General features: G+C 46.4%; 2 protein-coding genes across 3 annotated transcripts; both read right to left on the bottom strand.

Annotated features, from left to right (window-relative positions):
* Positions 1–2,352: 2,352 nt before the first annotated feature.
* On the bottom strand, positions 2,353–3,578 carry Cox6b2 (cytochrome c oxidase subunit 6B2). The gene is made up of 4 exons (NM_001039085.1): positions 3,513–3,578; positions 3,284–3,409; positions 2,617–2,717; positions 2,353–2,531 (listed from the first exon to the last, which is right to left on the bottom strand). The coding sequence occupies exons 2-4, from the start codon at positions 3,393–3,395 to the stop codon at positions 2,478–2,480; spliced, it is 267 nt and encodes an 88-aa protein (NP_001034174.1). The 5' UTR covers positions 3,396–3,409; positions 3,513–3,578; the 3' UTR covers positions 2,353–2,477.
* Positions 3,579–3,785: 207 nt separating this feature from the next.
* Garin5b (golgi associated RAB2 interactor family member 5B) lies at positions 3,786–21,407 on the bottom strand. Of its 2 annotated transcripts, NM_001145401.1 has the most exons (12): positions 20,136–20,456; positions 19,765–19,919; positions 19,419–19,683; positions 9,710–9,734; positions 9,423–9,514; positions 8,970–9,079; positions 8,836–8,888; positions 8,684–8,742; positions 7,054–8,443; positions 6,521–6,783; positions 4,084–4,163; positions 3,786–3,996 (listed from the first exon to the last, which is right to left on the bottom strand). In NM_001145401.1, exons 1-11 carry the CDS (start codon positions 20,283–20,285, stop codon positions 4,140–4,142), a joined length of 2,586 nt encoding a protein of 861 aa, NP_001138873.1. In that variant the 5' UTR covers positions 20,286–20,456; the 3' UTR covers positions 3,786–3,996; positions 4,084–4,139. The 2 variants fall into 2 exon arrangements, with proteins under 2 accessions (NP_001138873.1, XP_038967001.1); XM_039111073.2 differs by lacking the exons at positions 3,786–3,996; positions 4,084–4,163; positions 6,521–6,783 and having other exon boundaries at positions 7,055–7,196; positions 8,290–8,443; positions 20,136–21,407.
* Positions 21,408–21,492: the final 85 nt, after the last annotated feature.

Raw genomic sequence — 21,492 nt, 5'->3', positions numbered from 1 at the left:
AGTGCCCTCTGGTCAACTGCTGTTCTATCTGCAACACCACCTGTCGGGGTGTAGAGTGACCAGTATCTTTCTGAAGCCTTATCATTACCCTGTACTTCCTGCCCCTCCCTCTCAGGTTGTGGTCAGACAGTTCTGAGGCCAAGGTCTAGATGTAGTCATCCCAGGCCATGTGGGGTGTGCCTTGATGGGTGATGAGCAGCCCATGGGGCAGGTGGTAGACAGGTCATCAAGGGTGGGGCCAGCCAATCCTAGGAGCTCAGCCACCCTTCCTATACTGCTTCTGACAACCTGAGTCTTAGCCATCATGATATACAGCTGGAGAAACTGAGGTTGGTCACCTAGGAAAATGACTTGCATAATCAAAGTTATCTTTGAACCTGAGAGTTAAATGTAGTCAGTCACCTGAGGCCTCAGACTGAGTCTGAGGATTACTTCAGGTCTGGCTGGAGGGTTGATAGCTGGGGGTAACAGCAGGTGCCAGCACAACCAGCTAGAGGCCTCTGTCTCTGTTTAGGATTACTAGTACTGGGCTTGGTGGCTTTAATCCCAACACTTGGAAGATAGAATTAGAAGGATTAAGAGTTCGAAGCTAGCATGGCTACAAGAGACTATATCAGAACAATAAACAAATGGTCTTGAGGATGAAGAGAAGGCTCAGGGGTTAAGAGTGTTTACTGTTCTTCCAGAGGACCCCGTATTAGGCTACTCACCATTTTCAGTAATTCCAGCCTATGGGGGGCATCTGATGTCCTCTGCTGGCCACCCCCCACCAGTGCCCACCCACCCACTCACACATTTTTAAAAAGGGGTCTGGGAGTTATCAGGACAAGGTGGTGGTGGTGGTACACATTTTTAATTCCAGTTGTAAGGAGACGTGGGTGGATCTCTTTGGCTCAAGGGCTACATAGACTCATCCATAAAATGGTGCCACTCATGTTTGGAAGCATCTGGAACCAGAATGATTGGAAAAGATGGGAATTCAGACAGAAGTGTGAGTGTGCTAAAGGGGTCAGTGGAAGAAACATCCTGTATGGACAAAAGGACAGATGGTTCCACATGAGCACAGGGTAGACCTGCACTAGAATTCAAAGTAAGCAGGATGCTTGAGAGATGGCTCAGTGGTTAAGAACATGTACTGCTGTAAGTTCTAAGAGATCTACGGCTCCCTTCTGGTCTCCATGGGCACCAGGTGTTCAAGGTAGGTGTGTGTGTGTGTGTGTGTGTGTGTGTACATGAGTATTTTGTTCATATACATTTTTTAATTAATAAAATCAGATGTGCGGGGTTTTGGGGTTGCTGAAGGATGGGCAAGTCTCTGTGGCCTTGTTGGAACAAGAGGGCTCTTATTGTGGAGGCAGGATGTTTTTGGAGGGATGGAGTAGAGGTACAGCATGATCAAAAGCCAATAAAGTGTCAAAGCAGGGTAGTCATGAAATTATAGAACATTGGGTCATGGGATGAAGATTCCTCAAGACCAGGGACTGGATGGGTGGGGGTGTGATAGCCCAGATGGCCCAGACAGGATGGGAAGAAGCTGATGTGTGGACACTTGAATACTAGTAGCAGACAGATGTAGCAATTCAGAGACAGGACCCAGTGGAGCCCTGTAGCTGGAGAAGGTTTTGTTGATTTTTTTTTAAATTTATTTAATGTATACAAGTACACTGTAGTTGTCTTCAGACACACCAGAAGAGGGCATCAGATCCCATTACAGATGGTTGTGAGCCCCTGTGGTTGATCGGACTTGAACTCAGGACCTCTGGAAGAGCAGCCAATGCTCTTCACTACTGAGCCATCTCTCCAGCCCCCGATGTTGTTTTTAAGGAGTGGGGTTTTTTTTTGTTTTGTTTTTTTTTTAGGAATGGTTTTGTTTTGCCAGTATTTCACTGTGTAATGTAGCCTTGGTTAGCCTTGAACTATGTAGATCAGGCTAGCTTCAAATTCACAGAGATTCACATACCTCTGCCTTTGGAGTGCTGGACTAAAGACATGGGCTACCTTCAATATTGAGATTTTGATTTCATGATCAGAAGCAAAACACAAGAGCCTCTCAGCTTGTTTCTATATACCTACTTGGGAATTATGACTGCCTTAACTCAGAGCTGCAATCCTTCTTGCCCCATGATCAAAAGAAGCAGTGTTCAGGGGCTCAGTCAGTAAGCAGTCACTGTGTATGCATAGATCCCCAACATGCATGCAAAAAGCCCGGTGCAGGCCCATGGCTGGCTGTAATGCCAGTGCTGGGAAGTCAGAAACGGGAGGACCCCAGCCATCTATTCCATCAGTTAAGTTCCAGGATTTGCAAGAGATACCCTATCTCAAACACAGGAAATAAAACAGAAGAAATAAATATTAGCAGCACCATAGCTTTATTTGTGGCATAAGGACAAAGTGGAGGAGGGGGGCAACCCAGGCTGGGGCAAGGACAGCGGTCACTGGGGGTTGATGCCACCAAGGAGCAGCGCTCAAGTGCAAGGTCAGATTTTGCCTGGGAAAGTTCCCTGCTTGATCTGCTCATTCCAGCGCTGCACCTGCAGAGGCAGAGGGACCCGGGCGGCTGCTCAGCCTGAGTCTGAAGCCACTACCCTGTCCACCAACCCCTCTCCGCCCTCTCACCCAGCTGACGGGACACAGTGAATGGAATACACGGAAATAGTAGTCGCAGGCCTGTGTGTTCTTTCCGCGGCGATCCATGGTCTTCACACACCGGTGGTAGTCTGCAGAGTGCCTCGGGGTAAGGGTGGGGGCGTGGGTCGCGAGACAAGCCCTGTCCAGTTAAGAAGAGGCCACATCCCTCCCCTCTGACCTAGGTCCCACCCTATCATGCCCAGCCCTTCCAAGACAGTCTCACCCTTTCCAACCAATCGGGTTCCTCTTTTCAATTCCAGCCCCAAAACTCCCTTCTTGACTGAGCTCCATCACCTAGAGAGGTCTAATCCCTTCTGGTTGTCTGCCTCACCTTTCCCTTCCAGGACTCAGCTCCAGCTGGCTCCAGATCAGGTGCCTCCCTTCACCTCAAGTCCCGCTCCTTTTCTCTTGATCTCGCCCCCTCAGTCTTTTACAGACAAGGCTCCATCCTTTCTGGCTCAATCCCAACGTGGCAATCTTATTCCCTCCAGACCAGCTGCCTCCCTCCATTCCAGGGTCGGTCCCTCCATGGTTCAGCCCCATCCGCTTTGTGCAGGCCCCACCCCTCTAGGCCACGGTGCAGCCTCCCATTCCAACGGTCTCCGACGGCCTCCAGGTGGGGGCCTCCCCTCTAATTTGGCCCAACCGGTCTCACCCAGAAAATTCTGGTAGCAGTTACGCGTCTGGTTTTGGTTAGGGAAGCGCGGGTCGAAGGGCGGCGTTGTCCATTGGCCTGGAGCAGGCATCTGGGCTTGAACACCCAACATCCAGGTAGAAATTCCTGCAAGAAAGGGTGCAGAGCTCCGTGGAGACTAGGGGCCGCCCCGTGCTTCCACCTTCCCCAGCTCCTAACCCACTCTAAACACCACCCACCCCGTCCTCACCAGACTGAAGTGGACCAACGTAGCTGGAACACCACAGTTGCGGAGTCCACCAGTGCCTTTAGCTTTAGAATGAGGGCTGGTCCCAAGAGCACACGAGAAAAAAAATACGACCCCCAGGCCTGATTGGCTGGCCCCCAGGGAGTTCCAGCCAATAGGAGCCGTCTGTAATGCGGGGGTGGGATCAGTGGAGGCCCTCCCCCTAGTTCTTGTAGGCAGTCCCCTGGGGGGACCCGCGCACAAGAACGCTTACACTTACCAGCACAGAAACAGGGCTTTGAGTCTCGGACTAGGACTTTTAATCCCTACAAAATTGAGCTTCTCCTTGACCATCAGCCCCGCCCCATCCTCCCCAGTAAGATAAATTTATATCTAGCTCTGGTCTCTATGGGAGGAGGAGGATCCCATCTCCCTCCCCCTCCGCGACCACACTCGGTGTTCTCAGCACTCTGCGCCTTACAGTCGGGGTACGCAGCACCCTGCTAGCCTGTGAGGGAAGGAGAAAAGGGGTTATGATTCCTGGCCCCTAAAACCCACTCCTCTATGTCCAGGTCTTCTGGATCTCGGGGGTTACCTAGCCTCATTGGGCTTCTGGACAATTTGCTGGCAGATCGAGTCTCCTGCATTATGTTATCTTAAATCCTTGGGTCGCTGCTTACTGCAGGGAGAGAAAGGCAGAGAATGTTTTAGGGGACTGGCAGAGAGAAAGGTACCCAAGAGTGTAGAACTACATATAGTCTACAGCTGTTTATTTAGGCCTTAAAAAGCAGCCAGTATTTTATCATACCTTACTAGTTCCAAGACGTTTTGATCTCACCCCACCCCCAACACACTAGTAGTGATTTCCCATTCCTCCATCTCCAGGCTCCTTTAAACCCATCTACTATCTGTGTCCGTGGATATATGGACCTTTCTTAGACACATCTTATTTGGCTGGCTTTGGTGGGGGTGGGGCGTCTGTTCCTTTCACTTGGTATATGACAGTGTCTTTATTTTTACTTTGTTCCCCCTTGAGGCAAGGTCTCACAATGGCCTGGCAATTGGCTGGCTTGGAACTGGTTCTGTAGAGCAGAATAGTCTCAGACTTCGAGATCCACCTGTTTCTGCTTCCCAAGTGCTAGCTTTAGAGGGGAGAGGGGCAGCATGCCATAGGTGCTTGCGGAGATCAGAGGACAATTGTGACCGCTTGCTCACTCTTTTCCCAAGGATGAAATTCAGGCTGTCACTCTTGGGGACAAGCATTTTTATCCACTGAGCCATCTCAAGGGCTCTTAATAGTTTGAGATAGGGTCACTTTATAGTCCAGGCTGGCCTCGATATTGATACATAGCCAAAGGTGACTGTGAACTCCTGATCCTCACGCCTTGATCTCTCAAGTGCTAGGACCAGAGAGGTGTGAACTGCCATACCCAGTTCTATTTGGTGCTGGGATCAAATCCTGCTAGGCAAGCAAGCAAGCACTCTTATCAAGTGAGCTATATCCCCAATCCCTTTGTCTCTTCTTTTCTTGCTGAAAACCTCCTCGGGTCTCACAGTTTTCATAGTCTGGTAACTGTCCCCAAATCACTTCCCCTGAATTGTGGGCTCACACACCCTCCCTAGTCATCTCAGAACCCCCCCCAAGCCCTTCTTTCTCTATCTTGCCCCACTGCTGCCTGTGGTCTCTGCATTCTGAGGGTCTTTGAACCAGGAAACATCCCAGCTAGGAGACAAACTTCTGGTGTTAATTGAGGTGGGAAGGCCCACTCTCAATGCGGAGGACACTATTCTGCAGTCTTGGTGCCAGATTGAGGAAAATGAGAAACCAGGACTGAGGAGACGACTGAGTGGGTGAACTGACTGTAATGAAAACAGGAAGAGACTTTGGACCCTAGAACCCATGTAAAAGCTAGATGCTGGCCCAGTCCTGTAAGCCCAGGACAAGTGGGCTGGAAACAGGTGGATGTCCCGGGGCTCACTGGCCAGTCATTCCAGCCCCAAACAGCAAGCTCTAAATTCAGAGAGAGACTGTTTTAAAGAATAAAGGGGAATGTCACAGAGGAAGACACCTGGAATTGACTTCTGTCTTCCACATGTGCATGCACAGGCCAGCGCACACTCATACCATCACCCCTGACACACAGAGAAATGAGTGCAGGGAGTTTCCCCCATCGTGAAGGGTTGTCTCCTCTAACTGAGCACCAGAATGAACCCTTTCCTCTTTCTGTCCCGGACTTTGTCACAGTGTGGAGAATGGGTGAGTCTTTAATCATCACATGCATGATCAATGAGGCATCCTGTTGCCCTTCAAAGTGTCAGAGGAATTCAAAGCTTCTCAACACTCTCTTGTCCAGGCTACCACTGTCTCCTGGGTGGCCTCCAAAACATCTCCTGGGTGGCACTCTTATACTCTGCCATCATCCTCCACCCCCTACATTCTGGACGCCAGCAAAGAGAGCCCTTTCCACATAAAGCAGTTCCAACTATTCTTACGGCCCTAACCCTTCAGCTTGCTCAGAGCCAAAGTCCTTAAACTTGTCTGCAGTTTTCTGCGTGACTGTGCTGCACGCCCCCACCATACACATCCAGTGGCTACTAGTTATTTAAGTTTTGTATGATTCAAACCCAGGACTTTGTACATGCTAGGTAAGTGCCCGGCCATCTGAGCCCCCTCTTTCATGTCTTTATACAAGTGACCCCCAACTCTGAGGCTGAGGCCACCTTAGGCCACTGTGCTGTAATGGGGTCTACCCTCTGCATGGTAAATGGTTAGCAACATGCCTTATCCCTAGCCACTTGAGGCCAAGCAGCAACTCTTGCTCTGCCAGCCTTATTGTGGGGTGTCATACCCCCACTGCTTAGGGCAATATGTGCCGCACAGCCAACACTTCATATCTAGTCCATGTCTAGTCTCATGGGTTGGCTCAGTGTTAAGGTCTGTACAAAATGCCTCAAGTGCAATCCTGAGAAACTGCTCCCACTCCCCAGCCCCCACCTCCTTAGAGTATATGCCAACCACTATTCCCAAATACCTGAGTATGACGGGCACCAGATTCTTTCACTGGCATTTCAGCTTTTGTGGCCGTTTTCCCCTTATTCTCCGTTCGCAAGTTCACAGGAAGGAGAATTTCTGAGGTTGACCTTGTCACCAGTGAAGGATGATGCTGTGACTGTGCCTTGAGTCCTTGGTGTTTTACTACAGGCTTTTGGGGCACCTTGACTGAGGTCTTTGTCTCAGAGGTGGGGGATATTGAGGAGGTGAAGGATGTCAAAGGCTCTGACTTGTCATCCAAACCTAAGATAAGCATGGTGGTATCTTTAAGCCATCAAAAACAGACATGGAGGGCTGCAGAGATAACTTAATGTGTTAAGAGCACTGACTGCTCTTCCAGAGGTCCTGAGTTCAATTCCCAGCAACCACATGGTGGCTCACGACCATCTGTAATGGGATCTGATGCCCTCTTCTGGTGTGTCTGAGGACAGCTACAGTGTACTTACATATAATAAATGAATAAATCTAAAAAAAAAAAAAACCAAACAGACATGGAAGTCTTTGGCAACTCACTTATGGGTTTCTGGGCAGTACTCAACAAGTCCTCAGGTAGCTTCCTTTCCTTCTGGTGCTGTGTTTTCTCCTTGTTCACTTTAGTATGGGACCCTGATTTTTCCACGATCACTACTTGTGTCCTCTCTGGAAAGGTCATCTGTCTGGTGTTATAGGGCAAATTGGCCAACACAGACATGGAAGACACCTTGTTAGTCATAGGGAATGAGGAGGGCAGAGAGATGGTAGCTGGCTTCAGGTGCTGGTGTTTGGAGTTGGCCATAATCATCATCTTGGCCAGGGCGAGCCCCTCCACAGAGAAGGGCCTATTGTCCTCTGTGTAGGGGCCCTCAAAAGCTACCTCCTTGTTCAAGACCCACTTCTTCTGCATCTCTGTCTCCTTGGACTTTAGACCAGGCAAGTTCACAGTTGTCTCCTCCTCCATCTTGTGGACCCTGTCCTCTAACTTCTCCCTGCCCTTCAAGGCCTCCAGTGTGACCTCTTGGGTTTTGCTAATCAAGATCTCCTTGGACTGCTTCTTGGTAGTGGCAAAAGGCAGATTCACGGACATGGTCTGGGCCCTCATGTCTACCACCTTTTTGTTCTGCTCTCCGACCAACAACACAGGTTCCTGTTTCCCTTCAGTCTTTCTCTCAAGCATGTCTCCTCCCTGTAATGTGCTAGGATTCACAAGGTCTTTAGCCCGTGAGTCGAGAGCTTTCTGGTACTGGGCAGTTGGATCTTTCTGAGACCGGGTATTTATGAGTAGATGGTCCTTTTTGAGGTGCATGGCTTTCTGGGGATGTGCAAGTGCTTGTAGAAACTTCTGATTCAGTGTTAAAGTTTTCTGGGTTGGGGCAGTTACAACTTGGGGCTTCTGGGGATGTCCAGGGATAGTTGGGGTCTTCTGAGAAACAGAAGGCTGAGACTTATAGAAACAACTAGGTGTGGCTGAAGACTTCTGTCTTGACCACTGTGAAGTTGGGATCTTTGGTGATGGAATGGGAAGGGCTGAGGCCATCTGAGCAGGAGCAGGCTTAGCTGGCACCTTATTAGACTGGTCCAAAATGAACGGCATTTTCCCTGATTCGATGGGGACAGATGCAGCTTTGTGGGAGGACAGTGGCCTTGCATGTTTCTTTGAGATTGTGGACCTGGCCTTGTCTTTGGACTTTAGAAAGGAGGGACTGGGGGGAAAGATGTAGAAGGCAGCAGGGAAAGATGAGTTCAAGGAAGTCACTGTGTTGGATGGAATACCCATGAGATGGTCAATGTTTGGTGGCCACAGGAGGGTGTCCAGGTGATCAGAGTCCACGACAGGTAAACAACTGTTGTTCTGAGAGATACACTTGGTAGGAGTCTCCATTCGTGGATCCCGGCCTGTGTCCTCCTCAGAATCAGATTTGTGGGCCTGTACATGGGTGAGGTGGATGTGCTCAGGGACAGGGGAGACACAAGACTTGGGAATCTTGTCTTTCAGCCTTTCTTCTTCTGACCCAGGAGCCCATATCCCAACCTTCCTCCCTCAAACCCTGGAGTCTACATCCCAGTCCTCTCAACTGGACTTGACTCAAGGCCCCAGCCCTCCTCCCTTGAGCCCTAGAGTCTAGACCCCAGCCCACTAGTGAATAGCTATTGAACTAGAGTGGACCTGGTTTGTCGTCTTAGAGACGATGCTGAAGATGGTCCGGATGGTGACGCTGGTCTTGTCTGTAGGACAGAAAGAAGTCTGAGTTCTCTGGGAAAGGGATCAAAATCAAAAGCAGATTCATATAGGTGGCAGAGGGTGGGTATTGCTCATACCAGAAACATCAATTAGAGGTTCAGGTCTCTCAGAGCAGGCATCTAGATCGGACCTACAGAAGTAATGCAGTGGGACATTAGTGATATCTGATCCAGGGTCCTAAACACAACCAGCCAAAGAGCCCGTTGCCTACTTGTTCCTTGTGACTTCCATCTGATCCTCAGAAGATTGCAGTTGTGACCAGATGAGAGGCACAGAGTCACCCACAGCCTGAGACCTGAATGTGTGCTTGACTGGCTGTCCCTGGGCAGAGAAAAAATAGTCAGTCAGACTCTCTGGGCAGCCCCTGGAACATACACAAAGAGACACACGTGCACTCACACATGCACATACATGAACACACATACTTTCACACACTCCAACCTTCCACCTCCTCACACCCACACACATGCACACCACACACCCACATCCGCACACATACATATGTGCACACACACACCACATACCCACACACACCCACATGCACATGAACACACACACACGTGCATGTGCACACATACCACACACACACACACACACACACACACACACTTGCACATACACACTCTTCCCCCCTCCACGCATACATGCCCGTGCACAAACATACTGGCTGCTTCACTTTAGTCAGCTTCACCTTGGTCTTCTTTGGTTTTTGAGAAGAGAATATTTTGCAAGGAAAAGGTTGAGCTGCAACTTCAACTAGGAGGAGAGGCAAAGAGAGGAAGGTCAAGGACCTCAGGGGGTGCTGACATGCAGGCAGACTCTGAGGACAAGGTGAGCTCGGCCAGGGAGGGCAGATGAGCCTGCCAAAGTGTGTGAGTCCCACCCATGCTTTGAGGGAGGGTACCTGACATGCGGAAGAAGATGGCCCAGCTTTCGACAGTGATGGCTCACCTGTAAGTTCACCTTGAGACTGGGTCTGTGGACAGAGGGACAGTTTGCAGAGGTCTCTCCTATTTTTCATTCTATTTTGGTTTAAGATTTGTTTATTCACTTTTATTTTATGCTCATGTATGAGTGCCTACATGAATGTATACCATGTCCATGCCTGGTGATTGTGTAGACCAAACAGGACACTGGATACTCTGGAACTGGAGTTACAGATGTTTGCAAGCTGCCATGTTTGTGCTGGGAGTCAAATCCAGGTCTTCTGCAAGAGCAGCAAATGCTCTTGAACCACTGAACCATCTCTCTAGCACCTTCTGGTTTCTTTTTGTTTTTGTTTTTTGAGACAGTGTCTCTATAGTCCTGGATGTTCTGGAGCTTGCTATGTAAACCAGGATGTCCTTGAACTCACAAAGACCATCTTTCCTCCGCCTCTTGAGTGCTGGGATTTAAAGCACGTGCCACCCTCACACACCCCTCTTTCTTTTTAAATGTTTGTGTTTCTATGCTGATGCACATGTGTGGTTTGTATGTGTGTACAGATGCATGTGTATGCATGTTTGTGTGCATGTGCACTTGTATGCATGCACATATATACATCTGTGTATACAGGTGCATGTGTGTGCATGTGTGGTCACAGAATCACCTTGGATGCTGTCCTAAGGAAGGCTGTCTGCTTCCTTTGAGACCATCTTTCACTGACCTAAAGCCCACCAATTAGACTAGTCTTGGCTGTCCAGTGAGCCCCCATGGATCCTTCTGTCTCTGTCTCCCTAATCCTGGAATTAAGAGTATGCTACTACACCCGGCACTTAATAAAGTTTTTAAAAAGTATGCGTGTGTTTCTGAATGTGGGTGCCAATGGAGGGCAGAGCCATTATATCACCTGGAGCTGGAGTTCATGTGGTTGGGAGCCACTCTGTGTAGGTTTTCAGCACCCATAATTCCTCTACAAGAGCAGTGTGTGCTCTTACGCACTGAACCACCTTTTCAGCACCTCAAACATTTTATTACATTTGCTTTTTATTTGTGGGAGGTACACATGCCATATCCTCGGAAGTCAGGGGACAGCTTTTAGGAGCTGGCTCTCTACTCTGACCACGTGGAACTAGGAGATTCAACTGAGGTCGTCATGCCTGGAGGCAAGCATCTTCACTCACTGAGACATCTCACTGCCTCACATCTAGCATTTCAGCATGAATTCTGGAGTGGGGTGTAAGTTCAGATTTTTGAACTTGCAATGGAAGCCTCTTACAGAGTGAACCACCTCTCCAGCTCCTTTTGCTTTCATTTTGAAACAGGTTCTCACTCTCTAGCCTATAATAGCCGGGAACTCACTCTATAGCCCAGGCTGGCTACACGTTCATTGCAACTCTCCTGCTTCAACCTCCTAAGTCTTGGGAATTACAGGCATGAGCCACCAAACCTTTTCTTTCTTTCTTTTCTTTCTCTCTCTCTTTCTTTCTTTCTTTTAAGAATTAGAAATTATGCTTTATTAAAATTAGAAACTTGCCAGGTGATGGTGAAATATGACTTTAGTCCCAGCACTAGTGAGGCAGAGGCAGGCAGATCTCTGAGTTCAAGGGCAGCCTGGTCAAGGAGCAATGGATCTAGTTCCAGAACAGCCACGACTACACAGAGAAGCCCTATCTCAAGCTGACAAAAAAAAAAAAAAAAAAATAGAAATCATCCCAAGAATGGGAAGTGGGCCCAAAGGCCCACGCTGACCTAAGTTTGACCCCCAGAATCCACATGGTAGGAGAGAACCCATACCCAAGTGTGCATGCATAATCAGACACATATGTACAAAGTGTGCATGCATAATCGGACACATATGTACACATATGTACAAAGTGTGCATGCATAATCAGACACATATGTACAAAGGAAAGGAACTAGGCTAGTGAACTAAGGGTATAAACTAGACTAGCCTCAAATTTGTAACAAGCCTGTCAGAAGCCATCTAAGAAAGACTAAGGCACTAGAGCTGCAGGTCCCCTGTGCTCCAGATACTGCCGGGATCTGAAGGGACCAGATCAACAGTTCTCTGCACCCAAATACGGTGGGAGGGAGAGCTAACCCTTCAGAGAGGCAGACACGCCTGGGAAGCCAGAAGAGTCTACACTCTGCCCACATTTCTGACTCCAGAGGAAAACACCTAACGCCATCTGGGACCCTGGTGCACGGGGGCTCACGAAAAGAGCGGCACAGGCCCTCCTGGTTGCTGCCCTCACTGAGAGCTCAAAAGAAACACCCCACAAGCAAACTTGAGCGTTGGGACCACATGTAAGACCAACTTTTCTGCTCCAAGCAACCTGCCTGGTGAACTCAGGACACAGGCCCACAGGAAAAGTAAGACCAGTAGACAGGAAAAACTACACACCCGAAAGCAGAACACTCTGTTCCCATAACTGGCTGAAAGAAAACAGGAAAACAGGTAAACAGCACTCCTGACACACAGGCATATAGAACAGTCTAGCCACTGTCAGAAATAGCAGAACAAAGTAACACAAGAGATAATCTGATGGCCAGAGGCAAGCCCAGGAACCCAAGCAACAGAAACCAAGACTACATGGCATCATTGGAGCACAATTCTCCCACCAAAGCAAACACTGAATATCCAAACACACCAGAAAAGCAAGATCTAGATTTAAAATCACATTTGATCATGATGCTGGAGGACTTCAAGAAAGACATGAAGAACTCCCTTAGAGAAATGCAGGAAAACAAATAAACAAGTAGAAGCCTATAGAGAGGAATCACAAAAATCCCTGAAAGAATTCCAGGAAAACACAATCAAACAGTTGAAGGAATTAAAAATGGAAATAGAAGCAATGAAGAAAGAACACAGGGAAACAACTCTGGATATAGAAAACCAAAGGAAGAGACAAGGAGCCGTAGATACTAGTATCACCAACAGAATACAAGAGATAGAAGAGAGAATCTCAGGAGCAGAAGATTCCATAGAAATCATCGACACAACTGTCAAAGATAATGTAAAGAGGAAAAAGCTACTGGTCCAAAACATACAGGAAATCCAGGACTCAATGAGAAGATCAAACCTAAGGATAATAGGAATAGAAGAAGTGAAGACTCCCAGCTCAAAGGACCAGTAAATATCTTCAACAAAATCATAGAAGAAAACTTCCCTAACCTAAAGAAAGAGATACCAATAAGCATACAAGAAGCCTACAGAACTCCAAATAGATTGGACCAGAAAAGAAACTCCTCCCGTCACATAATAGTCAAAACACCAAATGCACAAAATAAAGAAAGAATATTAAAAGCAGTAAGGGAAAAAGGTCAAGTAACATATAAAGGCAGACTTATCAGAATCACACCAGACTTCTCGCCAGAGACTATGAAAGCCAGAAGATCCTGGACAGATGTCATACAGACCCTAAGAGAACAAATGCCAGCCCAGGTTACTGTATCCTGCAAAACTCTCAATTAACATGGATGGAGAAACCAAGATATTCCATGAAAAAACCAAATTTACACAATATCTTTCTACAAATCCAGCGCTACAAAGGATAATAAATGGTAAAGCCCAACATAAGGAGGCAAGCTACACCCTAGAAAAAGCAAGAAACTAATCAATCATCATGGCAACAAAACAAAGAGAAGAAAAGCACACAAACATAACCTCACATCCAAATATGAATATAACAGGAAGCAATAATCACTATTCCTTAGTATACCTCAATATCAATGGTCTCAACTCCCCAATAAAAAGACATAGATTAACAAACTGGATATGCAGTGAGGACCCTGCATTCTGCTGCCTACAGGAAACACACCTCAGAGACAAAGACAGACACTACCTCAGAGTGAAAGGCTGGAAAACAACTTTCCAAGCAAATGGTCTGAAGAAGCAAGCTGGAGTAGCCATTCTAATATCAAATAAAATCAATTTTCAACTAAAAGTCATCAAAAAAGATAAGGAAGGACACTTCATATTCATCAAAGGAAAAATCCACCAAGATGAACTCTCAATCCTAAATATCTATGCCCCAAATACAAGGGCACCTACATACGTAAAAGAAACCTTACTAAAGCTCAAAACACACATTGCACCTCACACAATAATAATAGGAGATTTCAACAACCCACTCTCATCAATGGACAGGTCATTGAAACAGAAATTAAACAGAGACAAAGACAGACTAAGAGAAGTCATAAACCAAATGGACTTAACAGATATTTATAGAACATTCTATCCTGAAGCAAAAGGATATACATTCTTCTCAGCACCTCATGGTACTTTCTCCAAAAGTGACCATATAATTGGTCATAAAACAGGCCTCAACAGATACAGAAAGATAGAAATAATCCCATGCGTCCTATCAGACCACCACGGGCTAAACCTGGTCTTCAATAACAATAAGGGAAGAACGCCCACATATACCTGGAAGTTGAACAATGCTCTACTCAATGATAACCTGGTAAAGGAAGAAATAAAGAAATTAAAGACTTCTTAGAATTTAATGAAAATGAAGGTACAACATAGCCAAACTTATGGGACACAATGAAAGCTGTGCTAAGAGGAAAAGTCATAGCTCTGAGTGCCTGCAGAAAGAAACAGGAGAGAGCATATATCAGCAGCTTGACAGCACACCTAAAAGCTCTAGAACAAAAAGAAGCAAATACACCCAGGAGGAGTAGAAGGCAGGAAATAATCAAACTCAGAGCTGAAATCAACCAAGTAGAAACAAGAAGGACCATAGAAAGAATCAACAGATACAAAAATTGGTTCTTTGAGAAAATCAACAAGATAGATAAACCCTTAGCCAGACTAACGAGAGGACACAGAGAGTGTGTACAAATTAACAAAATCAGAAATGAAAAGGGAGACATAACTACAGAATCAGAGGAAATTCAAAAAATCATCAGATCCTACTACAAAAGCCTATATTCAACAAAACTTGAAAATCTGCAGGAAATGGACAATTTCCTAGACAGATACCAGGTACCAAAGTTAAATCAGGAACAGATAAACCAGTTAAACAACCCCATAACTCCTAAGGAAATAGAAGCAGTCATTAAAGGTCTCCCAACCAAAAAGAGCCCAGGTCCAGACGGGTTTAGTGCAGAATTCTATCAGACCTTCATAGAAGACCTCATACCAATACTATCCAAACTATTCCACAAAATTGAAACAGATGGAGCATTACCGAATTCCTTCTATGAAGCCAGAATTACTCTTATACCTAAACCACACAAAGACCCAACAAAGAAAGAGAACTTCAGAACAATTTCCCTTATGAATATCTACGCTCATTAAATTCTTGCAAACTGAATCCAAGATCACATCAAAACAATCATCCACCATGATCAAGTACGCTTCATCCCAGGGATGCAGGGATGGTTTAATATACGGAAAACCATCAACGTAATCCACTATATAAACAAACTGAAAGGTAAAAACCACATGATCATTTCATTAGATGCTGAGAAAGCATTTGACCAAATTCAACACCCCTTCATGATAAAAGTCCTGGAAAGAACAGAAATTCAAGGCCCATACCTAAACATAGTAAAAGCCATATACAGCAAACCAGTAGCTAATATTAAACTAAATGTAGAGAAACTTGTAGCAATCCCACTAAAATCAGGGACTAGACAAGGCTGCCCTCTCTCTCTCTGCATCTTCAATATAGTTCTTGAAGTTCTAGCCAGAGCAATCAGACAACAAAAGGAGATCAAGGGGATACAGATTGGAAAAGAAGAAGTCAACATATCACTATTTGCAGATGATATGATTGTATATTTGAATGATCCCAAAAGTTTCACCAGAGAACTACTAAACCTGATAAACAACTTCAGCAAAGTGGCTGGGTATAAAATTAACTCAAATAAATCAGTTGACTTCCTCTACACAAAAGAGAAACAAGCCGAGAAAGAAATTAGGGAAACGACACCCTTCATAATAGTCCCAAATAATATAAAATACCTCGGTGTGACTTTAACCAAGCAAGTAAAAGATCTGTACAATAAGAACTTCAGGGTTGGGGATTTAGCTCAGTGGTAGAGCGCTTGCCTAGGAAGCGCAAGGCCCTGGGTTCAGTCCCCAGCTCCGGAAAAAAAAAAAAAAAAGAACTTCAAGCCTCTGAAGAAAGAAATTGAAGATCTCAGATGATGGAAAGATCTCCCATGCTCATGGATTGTCAGGATTAATATAGTAAAAATGGCCATTTTACCAAAAGCGATCTACAGATACAATGCAATCCCCATCAAAATACCAATCCAATTCTTCAAAGAGTTAGACAGAACAATTTGCAAGTTCATCTGAAATAACAAAAAACCCAGGATAGCTAAAACTATCCTCAACAATAAAAGGACTTCTGGGGGAATCACTATCCCTGAGCTCAAGCAGTATTACAGAGCAATAGTGATAAAAACTGCCTGGTATTTATACAGAGACAGACAGATAGACCAGTGGCATAGAATTGAAGACCCAGAAATGAACCCACACACCTATGGTCACTTGATATTTGACAAAGGAGCCAAAACCATCCAATGGAAAAAAGATATCGTTGGGGATTTAGCTCAGTGGTAGAGCGCTTGCCTAGCAAGCACAAGGCCCTGGGTTCGGTCCCCAGCTCCGAAAAAAAGAAAAAAGAACAAAAAAAAGATAGCATTTTCAGCAAATGGTGCTGGTTCAACTGGAGGTCAACATGTAGAAGAATGCAGATCGATCCATGCTTATCACCCTGTACAAAGCTTAAGTCCAAGTGGATCAAGGATCTCCACATCAAACCAGATACACTCAAACTAATAGAAGAAAAGTGGGGAAGCATCTTGAACACATGGGCACTGGAGAAAATTTCCTGAACAAAACACCAATGGCTTATGCTCTAAGATCAAGAATCGACAAATGGGATCTCATAAAACTGCAAAGCTTCTGTAAGGCAAAGGACACTGTGGTTAGGACAAAACGACAACCAACAGATTGGGAAAAGATCTTTACCAATCCTACAACAGATAGAGGGCTTATATCTAAAATATACAAAGAACTCAAGAAGTTAGACCACAGGGAGACAAATAACCCTATTTAAAAAATGGGGTTCAGAGCAAAACAAAGAATTCACAGCTGATAAAGATGGATGAAGCAAAGAAGTGCAGGCCGACAGGAACCGGATATAGATCTCTCCTGAGAAACACAGCCAGAATACAGAAAATACATAGGCAAATGCCAGCAGCAATCCACTGAACGGAGAACGAGACCCTTGTTGAAGGAATCAGAGAAAGGTCTGGAAGGTCTTGAAACCCCATATGAACAACAATGCCAACCAACCAGAGCTTCCAGGGACTAAGCCACTACCCAAAGACTATACATGGAATGACCCTTGGCTCCAACCTCATAGGTAGCAATGAATATCCTAGTAAGAGCACCAGTGGAAGGGGAAGCCCTTGGTCCTGCCAAGACTGAACCCCCAGTGAAGGTGATTGTTGGGGGGAGGGAGGTAATGGGGGTAGGATGGGGAGGGGAACACCATATAGAAGGGGAGGGCGAGGGGTTAGGGGGATGTTGACCTGGAAACCGGGAAAGGGAATAACAATCGAAATGTAAATAAGAAATACTCAAGTTAATTAAGAAAAAAAAAAAAAAGAAAGACTAAGGCACACAAGTAATTTTCTGGAGATGGCCCACCATTTTACATGGCCTGTGATGGGTGAGCTCTGAGATGCCGGTCCTCAGAGACTTCATCCCAGGATTGCTTCTCACTGCTGATCTGCCTTTCCAGCCACTATTACATAGCCTAATGATTCCTGGGCATCAGCCCACACTATTGGGCAGATTTCCTACAGATCAACATAAAGATGAACTTTCAAGAATTAATGCTGTTTAGATGAATTAATGACTTTATAGAATTCCTGATTTGGTTCCAATATTTTTTTTTTTCTTTTCTTTTTTTCGGAGCTGGGGACCAAACCCAGGGCCTTGCGCTCGCTAGGCAAGCGCTCCACCGCTGAGCTAAATCCCCAACCCCTGGTTCCAATAATTTTAAGAAGGGAGCTTTAGGAGATAGTTTTAGTTGCTTTGCCAGAAAGACGTAATAAGATTAGAATTGAGACTAGAACTCCTCAAAGAATAGCAAGTAAAGGCTGCACAATAAGGAACACAATCAGCTTTCACAATTACACAAAAAGAAGAAATAGACTTGCGATCAATTTATGATCAAGGGAAAACATTCATTCTAGGCCAGGTCCAAGGATGAAGCCACAAGTGTGCACTATGATAAAGCAAGGACACGTGAAACTGTTGCTTTGAAATTATAATGAGCTTACAGAATGAAACACTGCTTTGAACTTACTATTGACATCCTCCCTTTTGTGTATCATTTTATCTATGAGGTAATTTCTCAAAGAACTTTTATCTAAGAAGGTATAAGAAGGCCAGAGAGAAGGAATAAAGTGTGACATTTGGGGCTCAGCCACATCCACCAAATGTATATATGTAAATGTCTGTTTGTTTATACACATATACATACAGACATACATGTGTAGTTATATGTGTATGTATGTAAGTATGCATGAACACTCATGGAGTTGGTGAGCCAGGTGGTCAGGCCCGACCAGGGTGTGGGTGTATGTATGAATGAATGTGTGTTTGCTTGTGCGTGTTGTTTGTGAAAATGGTTTTCTTTCTTTTCCTTTCTTTTCTCGCTGCTTCATGAAGAGTTATGAGTTCCAAGCTTCATAGAGAGGTCCTTGAACCAGAGAGAAAAGAGCCCTTTTTTCTTCTTAATCCCCTTCTGCTGCCAGCAGGAGTTTATTACCAGAAACCAGAGGCATTCAGCCATAGAATGGTAAGAAACCAATGCTTATTAGCACAAAATAGTAAGAGAGAGTTACAAGGCCAGGAATGGTCAGTCTTTGGCCTTTGTCTGGAGGACACTCTGTGTCCCACCTCACTCGTTCATCCCAAAGGTTGGGGCAGTAGAATCCTGTCTTTATTTCCCAGGTGTTGTACCATGTGCCTCGGTTCCTGGCAACTTTTTCTGGCACATGTGTGACTGTGTGTGTATGCAAGTCTGTGTATGTGGAGACCAGAGGACAACCTCAGGTGTCATTTCTCAGAAATTGTCTGCCTTTTTGTTTGTTTTTGTTCCCTTCTGAGACAGGGTTTCCTCACTGGGCTGGAATCTACCAAGTAGATTCGGCAAGGCCAAGAATCTACCTGTCTCTTCCTCCCCAGTGCTGGGATTACAAGCATGTGCCAGTATACTCAACTGTTCGGTTCGGTTTGGGGATTTTTGTTTTTGTTTTTCGAGACAAGGTTTCTCTGTGTAGCCTTGACTGTCCTTGAACTCCCGGTTAAAACCAGGCTGGCCTGGAACTCAGAGAGCTACCTGCCTCTGCCTCCCAAGTGCTGGGATTAAAGGCGTGTGCCACCACTGCCTGCAACACTCAGCATTTTTATGTGGGTTCTGAGGGATTGAATAGAGGTTCACATAGTTCCTAGGCAATAATCTCTTTACCGACTGAACTGTTTTCTCCACCTCGTGATTTTTGTCTCACCTACCCAGCCTGCACCTTTCTCCCCAGCTTTTCTTCCATGGTCCCATGAGTTCAGACTCTCCCTTTAAACCCAGCCTTCTAGGTCCCAGTTCCTTTCCAAGTGGTTGGGGGTGGCTAGGCAGTGGGCTGTGGGTTTCCTGTTCTCTGTAGAATTTGTATGGTGTTTTCCAGGCCTAGCTCATCGACTCCTCACCTGGAAGTGCCATGTGGAGGCAGGAGTTCCTTCTGGGGCTGTTTCTCGGTGGGAAGGGTCCACCGCCACGCTCTTTGGTCCCCGGGATAATTTAGGCTCACGCAGCATGTTGATGAGACGAATCCAGCGGTCAAACAGAAAGGCCAGCTCATGTTCAGGGGCATCCAGTGCCAGGAAATAGTGGCGGCCGGATCTCAGACGCAGCTTCAGACGCCAGGTGGTCAGATCATGGACATAGAGACGGGCAAGGTCTAATGGGATCATCCTGCGGGAGGTGGGAAGACAGGGCAGCTAGTGCAATACAGGATGGAGTGGAGTGAGCTAGGATAGTGCTTGAGGAACATACCTGGTTAGGATGAGACTGGAGCACTCCTGGCCATCCGGGGGCCGAGCAATCAACAGAATGTCAGGCAGCACTAGGCCAGGCAAGGATGCTGCGACACCCATAGTCAGCTTGTTGGGTTTGTTGTGCAATAACGCAGGAGTCCCATTGTTGTTCACCTGGGGCAGCCAGGGAACAGGGCTGGGACCAGATCTTTCTCCAACATGCCTCCAGAATCCTTCACCTGAGAGCCTCCTTTCTTTCCAAACCCACCTTCTACCTACAGGAATTCAAATTCCAAATCCCTGTTCAATCCACTCTGCCCAGGAGGTTCCCTCTCTCTTCCTGTGTCTCAGCCCTCCTCCCCCATTTCCGGGGCACAGGGAGCTGGGGACCTGGGTAAAGTTACTCTCGAACATGGGCAGCGGGCGGAGGGGCAGGTACTCGGCCATCTCGAGGGTCTTCTGCATCTCTCCAAGAATGGGGACCCACTTCGGAGGCTCCGGAGGCGGAGGAAAAATAAAGTTCCACAGCCGTCTCAACATGGCTGCCAGAACTGTGGGTGGGGTCGTATAGATTCAAGGATCCTGGCCACAAGTGGAGCCCTGACCACCACCCCAGCCCACCAGCTTTGGACCCTTGGGCTTCAAGGATGTCAGGAGCTCAGCAGTGACAGAAAGTGGAGTGTCTCCAGGGCTGAGAGACTCTGGTATGGCCATGGTCCTGCAGAGAGGTAGTCAGCACTAGGCCGTGGGTGGAAGCTTTGAGAGGGGCTTTGTGACCTCACTGGACACTAAAGGGCTGCTTCCTGGGAACTGCCTAGGGGCCTCATCCTTTCAGAATATGGTGTGGAGTCCTTTGAAGGCTTTGATAGGTGACTCGGAACATCCCCATTTCCTGGACACAAAATTGTGAGGACACAGACGCCACCACGACCCCAAGGATCTGTATTCGAACCTCTATAGGGATCATTAACCCAAAGACTTGAATCACTGACCTAGCTCTGCCAGCGACTCTCCTCCTTACTCTCAGGAAGACCCAACCCCATGCTGAGTCTCCATTTCCCAACAGCTCTTGTGTGTGTGTGTGTGTGTGTGTGTGTGTGTGTGTGTGTGTGTGTGTGTGTGTGTGTGTGCGCGCGCGCGCGCGCGCACAACCCTCACGTCAACTGAACACTGAACTGTAAAGAAAGGGCCACCATAGCTGGCGTGGCAATCACTTGTCCAGCACTATTCCAGCACTAGGGATAAGAGGCTGGAAAATCTTGTTTGAACCAGCTAAGGCTATGAAACAATGTCCTGTCTTGAAATAATAAATAAATAAAAAGAATAAAGCAAAGGGCTTGGAGATGTGGTTGAGTGCTGAAGTGCTTGCCTGGCAGGCACAAGGTCCTGGGTTCAATTTAGTACCATGATATAAGGCCAACAACCTCTATGACCAGCATAGCCATAAAGCTCGGCAGTGGAGGAACACACGTTTAATTCTAGCACTCAGGAGGCAGAGGCAGGCAGAAGTCCAGTCCAGACAGAGCTACATAGTAACACTCCAAAACAATAAAAATACCCTAAAGAAAGCAATTCCTCCCCTCGAGCCTCAGTTTCCCTCTCTTTTGTAAAACAGGGCAACTTTTTCTGAATCTGGGACAACTTAAGATAAAAATAAAACAAACCAACAAAAACTAGGCTCAGTATGGCCCAGGACCAAATAACCATTTTTCTTGGTCCCTTCTGAGTCCTACTGTGAATGTGTGAA

The sequence above is a fragment of the Rattus norvegicus genome, chromosome 1, assembly GCF_036323735.1.
Source record: "Rattus norvegicus strain BN/NHsdMcwi chromosome 1, GRCr8, whole genome shotgun sequence".
Taxonomy (NCBI): Eukaryota; Metazoa; Chordata; class Mammalia; order Rodentia; family Muridae; genus Rattus; species Rattus norvegicus.
This window is presented reverse-complemented; position numbering and strand designations above follow the sequence as displayed.